The 12,870-nt window shown below is 36.9% G+C and overlaps 1 protein-coding gene across 2 annotated transcripts in view; it reads right to left on the bottom strand.

Annotated features, from left to right (window-relative positions):
• Positions 1 to 678: 678 nt before the first annotated feature.
• Positions 679 to 12,870, bottom strand: part of ATG3 (autophagy related 3) — a 34,111-nt gene continuing 21,919 nt past the window's right edge. For both annotated transcript variants that reach the window (XM_016185266.2, XM_060198376.1), the window contains exons 8-13: positions 11,839 to 11,920; positions 9,596 to 9,630; positions 8,708 to 8,863; positions 7,466 to 7,593; positions 3,613 to 3,681; positions 679 to 942 (exon numbers count right to left, since the gene is read on the bottom strand). In XM_016185266.2, the coding sequence (XP_016040752.1) occupies positions 861 to 942; positions 3,613 to 3,681; positions 7,466 to 7,593; positions 8,708 to 8,863; positions 9,596 to 9,630; positions 11,839 to 11,920 (552 nt within the window). In that variant the 3' untranslated portion in view covers positions 679 to 860. The remainder of the gene's footprint in view (positions 943 to 3,612; positions 3,682 to 7,465; positions 7,594 to 8,707; positions 8,864 to 9,595; positions 9,631 to 11,838; positions 11,921 to 12,870) is intronic.

Raw genomic sequence — 12,870 nt, 5'->3', positions numbered from 1 at the left:
TCTGACAGCAAAAATGTGGAAGGAATTAAAAGAGAACTAAAGGAGAATATTTTTGAATGATCTGGGAAAGGAAGAAAAGCAAAAACAAGTAGGTTTCCCTAGAGGCAGGGTTAGCCAATGGATTACATGCATAACCGAAAGAACAGGGACATGAGACAATAAAAGGCTGGAAGTATGAGAAAAATATAAAAGGAGTCATCAAAGAACCTGTTTACTACTCCTTGGCTCTTAGCTTGTGCCCAAGAGGAGGAATCTTTCTGAAACCTTACATTAGCACCTTTAAACTCATAATATAGGAATCACTTTAATTCTAATATTATACCAATCAGGCAATCACAATAGAAATACTCCTGAACTCTGTAAAACAAACAAAAACCCACAAAGCTAACAGTACACTCGGAAAACTCCCAGGCACAGTTTTCTTTATAAATATTAACTATTAGTAGACAGGAGAGAGGAAAAGGGTAATAGGAAAACAAAAAGCACAAAGAGGAAAAAGAAATCATGAAGGTAAGTCTAGTCTGTAGTACTCTGTAGTCTTAGCTCTCATACTATCACACATTTAATAGGTTCCTCACAAATGAGAGGCACAAAGACAGTATCATTCTAGGGATACATCTTTAAAGAGTTGTTATTCAGAAAAATTATAACCTTTTGACTAAAAAAAACCCAGAAAAGTCTCTTTATACTTATTTTTATTAAACAAATAAAGTTGGTAATGGAACTTTTTGTTTAATGCATAATAAGTCCCTTTATTAGAGAAATTATACAATATTGGTGAACATAGTGAATAGTCACATCTAGGGGTTAATTCTTTAAAAATCAGAAGCAATAATTATATAATTTTTCTGCCTGCTTCATTACATTGTGAAATGTCTTGTGTAGTCATATTCTATTGTTGGAATGACAGCTTGTACAAATTTCAAGAAAATTAGAAGATACCTGAAAGTCTCTAGCTAAGGAAAATAAATTGGTAAACCGTTCTATGATTTAGGCTAACATTGTCTTGATCTATCTTATTAAGCAATAATTTATAATAAAAATATATGAAACATAATAATCAAGTACATAAAAAAACTCACATAACTATTCAACATGAAGAATCTATAAATTTTTTGAGTCTCTGTAACTTTAAATGATTCAACATTCCTATTAAGTGAAAATGCTTAATAAGTCTGAGTGTTTGAAAGTCCAGTTATTGTTATATAAAAATAAAAACAAGGTCACCCATGTTTAAATAACATAAAATGGTCTCATTATCTGGAAGTTTACTAGAGGGCATTAGAAATGGGACAGAAGGGAGTCAGGCAGTAGCGCAGCAGGTTAAGCGCAGGTGGCGCAAAGCTGAAGGAGTGGCATGAGGATCCTGGTTCGAGGCCCCCGCTCCCCACCTGCAGGGGAGTTGCTTCACAGGTGGTGAAGCAGGTCTGCAGGTGTCTATCTTTCCCCCTGTCTTCCCCTCCTCTGCATTTCTCTCTGTCCTATCTAACAACAATGACATCAATCATAACTACAACAAGGGCAACAAAAGAGAATAAATAATAAATAAATATAAAAAAAAAGAAATGGGACAGAATAAATAATATAATAAAGTACTGAAGTATATCAAACCAGTGTAAAAGACTGGGTGGGGGTGGGGAGGCCCAGGTCTTAGAACATGATGGCAGAGGAGTATCTAGGGGGTTAGATTGTTATGTGAAAAACCAAAAAATGTTATACATGTACAAACTACTGTATTTCAGTGTTGACTGTCAACCATTAATCCCCCCAATAAACAAAAAACAAGTACTAAAACAGGAGGCTGGGTAGTGGCAGACCATGCACAAGTTTCCAGGTTCAAACCTCTACTCCCCAGCTACAGGTCTTCAGGTGCCTATCTTTCACTTTACTTTCCTCCCCTCTCTCTTTCTCTTTTTCCTATCCAATGAAATGTAAAGAAAGAGGGCTGGGGAGATAGCATAATGGTTCAATCTCTAGTACCACCATAACCCAGAGCTGAGCAGTGCTCTGGTTAAAAAAGGAAAAAAATGTCCACTGTTGAGTGGTGGATTTGCCATGCAGGCACTGAGCCTCAGTAACAACCCAGGAAGCAAAAAAAAAAAAAAAAAGGGGGGGGGGAAGAGTACATAAAGAATTGATTAGAAATCCTCCAGCAAAAGAACCAATTCTGACTGATAAATAACTGTCAAACAATGTTATGCTGTCTTTAATGAATCCTGGATTCTTATCTATGTTCACTGCACTTAGAAACACTAGAGCTTGATATTTTTTTAAATGTTTATTCCCTTTTGTTGCCCTTGTTGTTTTATTGTTGTAGTCATTATTGGATAGGACAGAGAGAAATGGAGGGAGGAGAGGAGGACAGAGAGGGAGAGAAAAAGATAGACACCTGCAGACCTGCTTCACCGCCTGTGAAGCGACCACCTGCAGGTGGGGAGCAGGGAGCTTGAACCAGGATCCTACACTGGTCCTTGAGCTTTGCGCCACGTGCGCTTAACCTACTGCGCTACTGCCTGACTCCCCTAGAGCTTGATTTTTATTGTGGGGAATCAATGACATTATTATGATTTATTACCAATGTGAATGCATTATGTTCAATAGAGTTCAAGATTATACCTACTTGGATAAAAAGCTCTTAGCTTATCAATCAGCGCTCAAAGTTCCTCTGAAAGAAGGAAGTTTTCAGTACAGTGGTCTGTTTGATTCCATCTACCTGACTCTATCTAAAATAAATGAACCAAAAAGTAAAAAACACATACAAACAAGGAGGCTGCTCTTGTTTGGAATGAAAATACGGTGTTTTAAGAATATTTAAGATACACTTCGGGAGGTTAAGTGCACGTGGCACAAAGCATAAGGATCCTGGTTCGAGCCCCTGGCTCCCCACCTGTAGGGGAGTCACTTCACAGGCGGTGAAGCAGGTCTGCAGGTGTTTTATCTTTCTCTCTGTCTTCCGCTCCTCTCTGCATTTCTCTCTGTCCTATCCAACGACAACACCAATCGTAACAACAACAATAAAACAACAAGAGCAACAAAAGGGAATAATAAATAAATATTTTAAAAAAGATACACTTCATAGACTTTACTTTTAAATTAATCTACTTGCTAAAGTTGTATTATTTCCTTCAGAGAGACTTTTCACTGGTAATCACTTAACTTTTCTTTTAACTGATGGGAAAGGACATTTTTGGTAACATGTTGAAAATACACTTAAGAAAGATACTCGGGTTTTTATCCTCTAAATTAAAATTGTCCTTCATGAATAAACTAAATCTATTGAGTTTCTTTTCCATTAAGAGGAATTTTTATGTGTTCATACACTTTGAGCCCTTATATCTGAGATGTACAAAATTATTCATGGGTTGTTGCCCAGAAATGCATATTGATCTGAGGCTCTGCAACTGGGTAAAGCTAACTTGTACATATACACAAGGACATGTGCTACCTACCATAATATAACATTTCTACATAAAAAAATTTCACCAGTAATTTAAAATGTGATGGTCTAAGACAATTTATAGTGAACTATGTTAGTAAGTCAACTAAATTTCCCCCCAAAAGGAGGACCATTAAGAACTACTTTCCACTAATCATATGCAAAGATAAGGATACATATGAACACCAAGTTCTCCCCCACCTTCTGCAACGGTCTCGATAATTTTCTTCATCACCTCAGCATGCCTAGAAACAAGAACAAACAAAAATCTTATCAGCAATAGATTTAATCAAAACAAGAAAACCAACAGATACTTTGTTTTCAGAGCTATCAGCTTTATCAATGGATTAACTTCACAAATAATTGTTATATTGTAGCTGAATTTCCAACAAATAAAACTCCTGAATCATGAATACAGTTGTAGTGGAGAAGGAGACAATTTTTGAGAAGATATGTTAATCCCAGTGTCACTATTGAGCTTTCCTACAGAGGGCAGAAGGTCACAGAAAAAGATATCATGCCAGGGGACAAATAAAGAGCGATGACTAAGCTGCTCTCAGAAACAAGAAAAATCAGACAAGGAAAAATTGTTTAGCTCAGAACAAGTCAAAATTGAGTTAAGGAAAAGTTAACTGATGTGCATTAGCAAGTTGACATAATTAATTCCATGTATTAATGGACATTGTAAAATTTATTTTATTCTATTTAAAAATAATTTTTTTGGTTTTAAACAAAGAAAAGCATTTGATGTTCTTGTTCTAGCCACAAATCTTTTCACTCTCAACTAGTGCTCCTCTTAAGCTATGAAAAAGAATGATTACCAAAAGTTACCTGGACACATAAACTGAAAAAGGGACAATGTAAGGAAGAAAGAATCTTTCATTTATAACTTCAATAAAGTCACTTCAATTGTGACTTCCATGACTACACGTACTCAACTTAAAATGTGAGAGGAAAGCATTAATTTGAATTTAAGTTGTAGTCCACAAAAGGCCTAAAATGTCCTTGAAGTCTAGGCCTCTGGCTTGTTTATGGTATTTATCTCCTACTTCAATATAGGTGTTTACCTCCTACTTCAATATATAATCAATTACTAAAATACTTAACATTATCAGTTAAATTACTTTATTTCCACCCTTGCTGAGTAAAATTTACAACTCAGAAAGAGGCATATTTCAGTTTGATAAGCATTTGAATCCTAAAACCGCAAATATAAAGGTAATCAGAGGGTAGGTTGAGGGTATGTAATACTATGAGCAAAAACTCAGGTTCAAGCTACCACTCCCCAACTTCATGAGGAGTAAAGCAGGTCTGCAGGTGTCCATCTTTCTCTCATCCTGTCTATCTCTAAACACGCCCCTCCTCAATTTCTCTCTATCCTATCAAATAAAACAGAAAAAAAAGGGTGGCAGGGAATGGCCACCAGAAGTAGCAGATTCGTCGTGCAGGCATCAAGCCCCAGCAATAACCCTGGTGGCAATATAAATAAATAAGCAAATAAATAAATAAGGAATCAGCATAACGGCTCTTAGTTCTTAAATTAAAACCTTGTAAATAATTCAAAGCTGAAACTAATGATTTCTGAATTATTTTTTGCAGCTAAAAATAATACCCTTTGACAGAAATAAGCTTGGTAAAATAACCGAGGCTTCCTATGAGATAAAATCTGGGAGTAATGAGGTTGCAAAAAAAGGAAATGTGAAGACTTGTCCAGCAAACCATAACAAAGGGACTTTTCAAAGTTAACCCAATTAACAAATAATGTGATGATAATATTAACTATCGATTGTCTTTTTGAACCCTAAGACAGCAGGAACCTCACATCTTCACTATAGAGCCCCTACTTCCCCCAGTCCTGGAACCCTTGGATAGGGCCCACTTTCCCGTATGCATCTCCCAATCCAAACCAAATAACATTGCATCTGCCGATCACAACCTAACCAAAGCAACGATTGCTACCTCAACATGCTTCACCTCAGAATGTATCCAGAGACTTCACGTGTGGAATGACAACCCTTCAGCTTCATTACTCGGGTGAGACCTTTCCTTTAATAGTACACTCTAATTTCATCTCAGGTAGTTCACTTTCCAACAAAGTCCCATAACCTAGATATACACCAGTTTCTGTGAGAGAGAGCTTATGTGCACACGTATCCATAAACTACTGCAAAATATATACCTGAAAGCAGGACTACACTAGAGTTTGCAGTGAGTACCTCCCTAATACTTCCTCTCCACTATTCCAAGCTTGGGATCCATGATTGCTCAACAAATTGTTTGGCTTCATATGTTAACTCTCTTTTCAATCACCAGGTTCCAGATGCCACCAGGATGCTGGCTAGGCTTCCCTGGATTGAAGACCCCACCAATGTGTCCTGGAGCTCAGCTTCCCCAGAGTCACACCCTACTAGGGAAAGAGAGAGGCAGACTGGGGGTATGGACCGACCAGTCAACGCCCATGTTCAGCGGGGAAGCAATTACAGAAGCCAGACCTTCTACCTTCTGCATCCCTCAACGACCCTGAGTCCATGCTCCCAGAGGGATAGAGAATGGGAAAGCTATCAGGGGAGGGGGTGGGTTATGGGGATTGGGTGTTGGGAATTGTGTGGAGTTGTACCCCTCCTACCTTATGCTTTTGTTCACTAATCCTTTCTTAAATAAAAAATTAAAAAAAAAAAAATATATATATATTTATTTATTTTTATGAGGTAAACAGTGTATACAAATAACAAAAAGAGAGAGACTAGAGTACTGCTCAGCTGTGGTATGGTAGTACTGAGGTTGGACCTGGGACATCTAAGGACTCAGGCACGCAAAGCTGGTGTTCTACTACTCTGGCCAGTGAAAGGACTTTGAAAAACTTGAATGTTGCATTTAGTAGTCCAGTAAGGTAACCGTTTTCATCTGACGAAATTTCTTACTAGAATTTCTAGATGTTTTGTGAAAGTAGTCATTAACAACTAATCCAAAGAGGCGGTTGGGAGGTGGCACACCTGGCTAAGCACATACATTACCATGCTCAAGAATCCAGGTTTTAACCCCCAAAACCCACCTGCAGGGGAGGAAGCTTCACAAGCAGTAAAGCAAGTATACAAATGTCTCTCCTTTTATCTCACCATCCCCTTTCAATTTTGCTCTGTCCTATCAAATAAAAAGAAGGGGGGAGAGAGAAAGAGAGAAAAGGATGGGGTGGGAGGATTGCCACCAGGAGCAGTGCATCTGTCATGCAGCCACTGAGCCCCCAGCTATAACTTGGTGTCAACAGAAAGAAATGAAAAATAAAAATAAAATCCACAACTAACCCAACTAAATTGCATGTAATATCTTTTATTGCATGTAATATCTTTTATTCTAAAGAAAATTCTGAACAAATCTTGCTCATATATACAGCCTCACATATTTGGCCCCACAAAAATACAAATTCAAATTGGAAAACACACTTGATTTGGCCAGTCTGAAAGTCTCTTAACAGAAGCATAAAGAATAGAAGTATTGCATACATCTATCCTTTTATAATCAACAAAGGGAGAAGAGCAGGTTACCTAGAAAAAGCAAACAGTTAACTTTATCTTCCACAATCATAGAAAGATACTTATCAATAGATTAAGCCATGTCTAGTTAATGATTATTTTTTCAATCTAAAAAAAGGATATTCCACAACTATTCTTAAGCTAAAAGGGGGCAGTGGGAGAATGAAATCAGAAAGGTCTATAAGTGCACTGAAAATTTTAAAATATTTTTTCCTTTCTTATGCACAAAAACATTTTTCATTTTCCTGTAGAACCAGGGCTTTTCTCCCTTAAACATGTGCAATTTCACCACTCCCAGGTCATTTTTTCTTTCAGACTGAGAGATCAAGGAGAGAGACACCAGAGCACTATCTGGTGAGCTCTCTCTTTAGCCTCAAAGATAAGAACATTTCTAAGGAAGACAAAGGATAATTTTATTTGCTTACTATATAATTTTTCAGGGCATTATCACTATGATTTTCCAAGCATTACACTTATCAAATACACATGCACACTCTACCTGCATGGGTGAACTGAACACATAGGAGGTGGTGGGAGATGAGGGTGATTTTCAATGGTCACTGTTTTCTTCACATGATCTTGACTGATATCTTCATACATGTGCTCAACTGTTAAAGGCTGCCGTTGCTGAAACCATAAGAAGGTTTTTAAAATTACTGCATAAAAACTTTGAGGCCTAATCTTATAGTGCTTTACTTATTACTATGTCACCATGAATTGTAATTTAAAATTCTGCAATATACAAAACTACTGGATTATTTTGAAAAAGGTTTATAATTCAGTTACACCAGAAAAGAGAGAGGGAGGTCTGTATGTGAGACAGTGTAACATCAGCCACTTCCTAATGCAATAAAAATATTCCCAAAAAGGGCAGTTTTTTAGGCCTCCAGAGAGAAACTGAGAGGGGAGGGGAAGACAGAGAGGAAAGACAAGACACCTGCAGACCTGATTCACCCCTTGTGAAGCAGCCCCCACTGCAGGTGGGAAGCCCGGGGCCTTGAACCAGGAAACCAGGATCCTTGAGCAGGTCCTTGCACTTTGTACTATGTGCCCTTAACCTGGTGTGCCATCACCTGGCCCCCTATAGGCACATTTTATTTCAGGTAATTTTTAATTAGCTAGATAATTAAATAAAAATTCATGTTACAAGTAGCACAATCATTCTGTGTGTATATATGGATATATACATACATATATACGCATATGTACATAATATATGGTAGAACAACTTATTGGTAGCACTGAGGCCTAATTTCACTGTTTCTGGGCCAACTTTTTCATTCTTTTGAAAGAAAATTCAGATAAGGGGGGAGAGAAGATGGGTTGCAGGGAGGAGGGAAAGAGAAATACCATACCACCACTCCACTCTCTGGAGCTTCCCCTAGTATGTGGGATAACCATGTGAAATCAAGGATCAAACCTCTGTCCTTGTGTATGATAAGACACCTGCTCTACTGAGTGAACTCTCTCTCAGCCTCCCCGCACTCCCTAAAGAAAAATTAAAGCTTAATACAAACCAAGTTTATGGCAAAGTAACAATTATGTAATGTGACTTCTAAATTCTTAGCAGTTTTTGTCACGCTTAGTAATTCATAGTTCCTTTCCTCCCAAAAAAACTATTATTACAAAATTGTGAAGCTAATAATTCCTGCAATTGAAAGACCGTAATATATACCTATGAGGCTAATGGACCAATGCCAACAATTTAAAATATTTACATTAAAATATATAAATGTTTTACCTCATCATAGCCAAACAACCATAGTCGTGGTGTCTGGTAATATTTATCGTAAGTGATATAAAGGTCATAAGTTCTGGTTTGTAAAATAGAATCTTCACCTCCAGTATCAGCTTTGGCTTTACAAGATTCTACTATTTTCCTTGTGTCAAGGGTAGCCTGTCAATAAGAGGAACATTTACTATCTTTAAAATCAATACAAACATAACATGTTAGGAAACATTATCTTCCCACCCTACCTTCCTATTTCATAAGCAAACATAAATCAAAACTAAAAGCTAAAAAAACAAAAGCTATGTGTTACATGCCATAACCAACATAAAAATAAAAATTTGCTTGAAAGGTTAAGATATAAAAATACCAACTCCTTATGGACCGACCAGTCAACACCCATGTTCAGCGGGGAAGCAATTACAGAAGCCAGACCTTCTACTTTCTGCAACCCTCAACAACCCTGGGTCCATGCTCCCAGAGGGCTAGAGAATGGGAAAGCTATCAGGGGAGGGGGTGGGTTGTGGAGATTGGGTGGTGGGAATTGTGTGGAGTTGTACCCCTCCTACCTTATGTTTTTGTTCATTAATCCTTTCTTAAAAATAAAATTAAAAAAAAAAAATACCAACTCCTGGTGACTGGGCACATCTGGTTGAGCACACATGTTACAATGTACTGGGACCCAGGTTTGAGACCCTGGCCCCCACATGCAGGGAGAAAAAAAGCTTTCCAAGTGCTAAATTAGTGTTGCATGTGTCTTTCTGTCTCCCTCCCTATCACCCCCTTCCCTCTAAATTTCTGACTGTTTCTATCCAATAAATAAAAAAAGGCAATAAAAAATTGTACCAAAAAAAGCTCCCATGTTAACATTGAAAATGAAAGAAAATTCAATTTACAAACCTCATCTGTTTCCAACAATCCACTTTCTTCATATTCTGTTGCAAAAAAAACAAAAGATGATCAAGTTCAAGAAAACTCATTAAATTATATATATATATATATATGGTTTTTTTTTTTTTTTTTTTGCTTGGCTTTTGATAGAGGATGGGATATAGAAGAGAGAGGAGCCAAAGGAGGAAGAAAGAGACAGAGAAAGACAGGCAACTATAGCACTGCTCTTCTGCTCAGAACTGTGGCCCCTACCAGTGGGGACCAGGGACTTAAACCGAGGTGTTATGCATGGTGTGTGTTCTACCTGGTACACCACCACCTGGTATATATAAACTATACATTTTTAAGAGTATTATTCAAAAACTTTTTCTTTTTTAATGTAGAGCTAGAGATCAAACTCAGGATGTCACACATCCATTCTACTATTCATAGAAGTTCTACTCACTTTGTCTTTATTGCTCTCCTATATGCAGAAGGAAAGTACTCTACCTTCTGAGTCACCTCCCTAGCCACTCTGCCTTGCTTTTTTTTCCTTTCAGTATGCTGCAAAGGAACGAAGACTTCACACCTGAGCAATATCACAACGGAGTGATCTCCCCAGGACAGTATGTTCATTATTTTAGAAGGAGAGGGAGACATACAAGAGCACTGCTCCACCATCATGGAGCGCCCATGATACCATCCACAGTGCTGCCAAATGGTGCCAGGGGTCAGACCTAAGGTAACAAACACATACAAGGTTTGTATACTCTACCAGACGAATTATTTCCTGGCATGATTTTTAATTGACAATATAGAACAATACCAAGTAGGTGATTCTATACTTCCAAGCAGCTTTACCTGACAGAGCCAAAGAAAGTTAAAGTTTGGTTTATGCTAGTCTATTAGTACTAACACTCGGAATAATGATCCTATACATTTCTGAATGACTCCACAGTATATCTGATTTGTATAACTTCGTAAGATGTCCTCTGCTAAGCAAAATAAGTCAGAATGTGAAAAACAATTATTAGCTTTTTATACTATTATTATCTATTGGTTTTTGTACTAAGATGTTATTAATTGGAGAAACAAACAAAAAAGGCAAATACATGACCAAACTTTGTTCTGTTCTGAGATAGTCTAGGAATTATATTAAGAAACTGTATCTTAGACCTGTGCTCAGTACTGCACATGGGTGGGGGGTGGGGGGATCACAATATTGGGAGCTGGGCAGTGGCACATGCAAAACAGTGCACAAAAATCTGGGTTCAAAACCCTGAACCCTGATCCCTACCTGCAGGGGGAAAGCTTTATGAGAGGTGAAACAGTATATATATATCTCTCTCTATCCCCCCTCAATTCCTCTCTATTTAAACAAATCAATAAAGTATTTTTAAAGAAACTTTATTATTTTTCCCTTTTGTTGCCTTTGTTTATTGTTGTCATCATTATTGTTATTGCTGTCACTGTTGTTGGATAGGACAGAGAGAAATGGAGAGAGGAGAGAAGACAGAGGGGGAGAGAAAGACAGACACCTGCAGACCTGCCTCACAACTTGTGAAGTGACTCCCCTGCAGGTGGCGAGCTGGGGGCTCGAACCTGGGTCCTGATGTTGGTCAGTGCGCTTTCCACCATGTGTGCTTAACCCACTGCACCACCACCCGGCTCCCAATGAAATATTTTTTAATTACAAAGTTAATACAGTAGAAGCATCTAATATCAAGATAAATTCTGAACTGATTAAATTCAATCCAATTTAGGCTATTAAAATCATCTCTGGAATGTCAAATGTTAAACCTTAAAGCTCAGTGGAACATAATCTAAGTAAATAAGTAAGTAAGTAAGTAAAACATTATGAGAGAAGGCCAGGCAGTGGCATACCTGGTTAAAATGCACACATTGCAGTGCACAAGAGAGCAGGTTCAAGCCCCTGGTCCCTACCTGCAGGGGGAAAGCTTCATGAGTGGTGAAGCAGGACTGCAGGTGTTTCTCTGTCTCTCTCTTTCTCTATCTCCTCTTCTCTCTCAGTCTTTATACAATAAATATATTTAAAAACAAACAAACAAACAAACAAACATTATGAGAGAGGAGAAAGGACCAAAGCACTACTCAGCTCTGTCCTAAAGTGTCAGGCATTGAACCTGTGACCTCTGGGCCTATAGGCATGTAAGTTGGTGCTAAGTTAGGCAGAGTTACATAATTTATGTGAATTATAAACAACTCAAAGTCAATATATTAGTGTGATTAAAGCAAATCTAGAATATAAATACCTTCCATATCTGCAGCTTCTCCTTCATCTTCCTCATCCTCCTCCTCACATGATGCTGAATGATCTTGGAGTTTTATACTGTCCTTTGAAATTAATTTTACTTAAAGTTACTAAAATTTGTTTAATAGTTCAAACACTTAGCATCAATATGCCAGCAGAATTACAGCATAATGATTATGTGAAAGAGTCTCATATCTGAAGTTTTAAGGTTCCAGGTTCAAACCCTGACACCACCTAAAGCCAGAGCTGAGTAGAGCTCTGGTAAAATAAATAAATAAATAAAAATAATATATGAAATTTAAAACAAACAAACAAGTAGCAGAGTACCAAGAATCCTCTAAAATAGCCAGCTAAAGTTAAAAACACAGTAGCCATAACTCACTATTTTTAAAAAATGCTCATTTATGTTAATTTGCACAAATAACTTATAGGAAAAAAGGGTATCCATTTATAACCACAATATATGTGCAAATTAAATTTCTAACTACCTGAGGAAGACGGGTTCTCAAATCATGCTATTCTAATTTATTAATAATTCCCTGACCAAATTAGGTAAAGGATATAAGTTATCAAACTTTATACTTACTATGCTTTATTATAAAAGTTTAATTTCTTAAGTATACTATCACTACAATAAAAATAAGGTTAACCAAATACAAGCCCAATATGTAATTATCATTTTTACAAATTAATATTCTAAGTCTAAAGTCAAAGTAGTATTTTAGAATTTTAGAGAACTTACTTATCATTAGAAATTTTTATCAAATATATCATTATTAGAACTCAAATGTGAAACCAGAGGATTACTGTTAATAAATAAGTCAGTATCTGACAAATTTATCAGATGAAGAGAAATCTTAAAAACACTGGCAATGTGCATACAGGATATAGCATAAATAGAAACTAACAAATATTTCTAACTTTATATAAATGTCAAATAGTCTACATACTAAATTATTTAAAAATAAATTCTATATTAAACAGAAATGACAGTAAAGATATATTCTAAGTGTAGCTGTCCATCAGTATTCAA

Source organism: Erinaceus europaeus, chromosome 9, assembly GCF_950295315.1.
Source record: "Erinaceus europaeus chromosome 9, mEriEur2.1, whole genome shotgun sequence".
Lineage (NCBI taxonomy): Eukaryota > Metazoa > Chordata > Mammalia > Eulipotyphla > Erinaceidae > Erinaceus > Erinaceus europaeus.
Note: the sequence above shows the minus strand (reverse complement) of the source record. Positions and strands in the feature narration are given on the sequence as shown.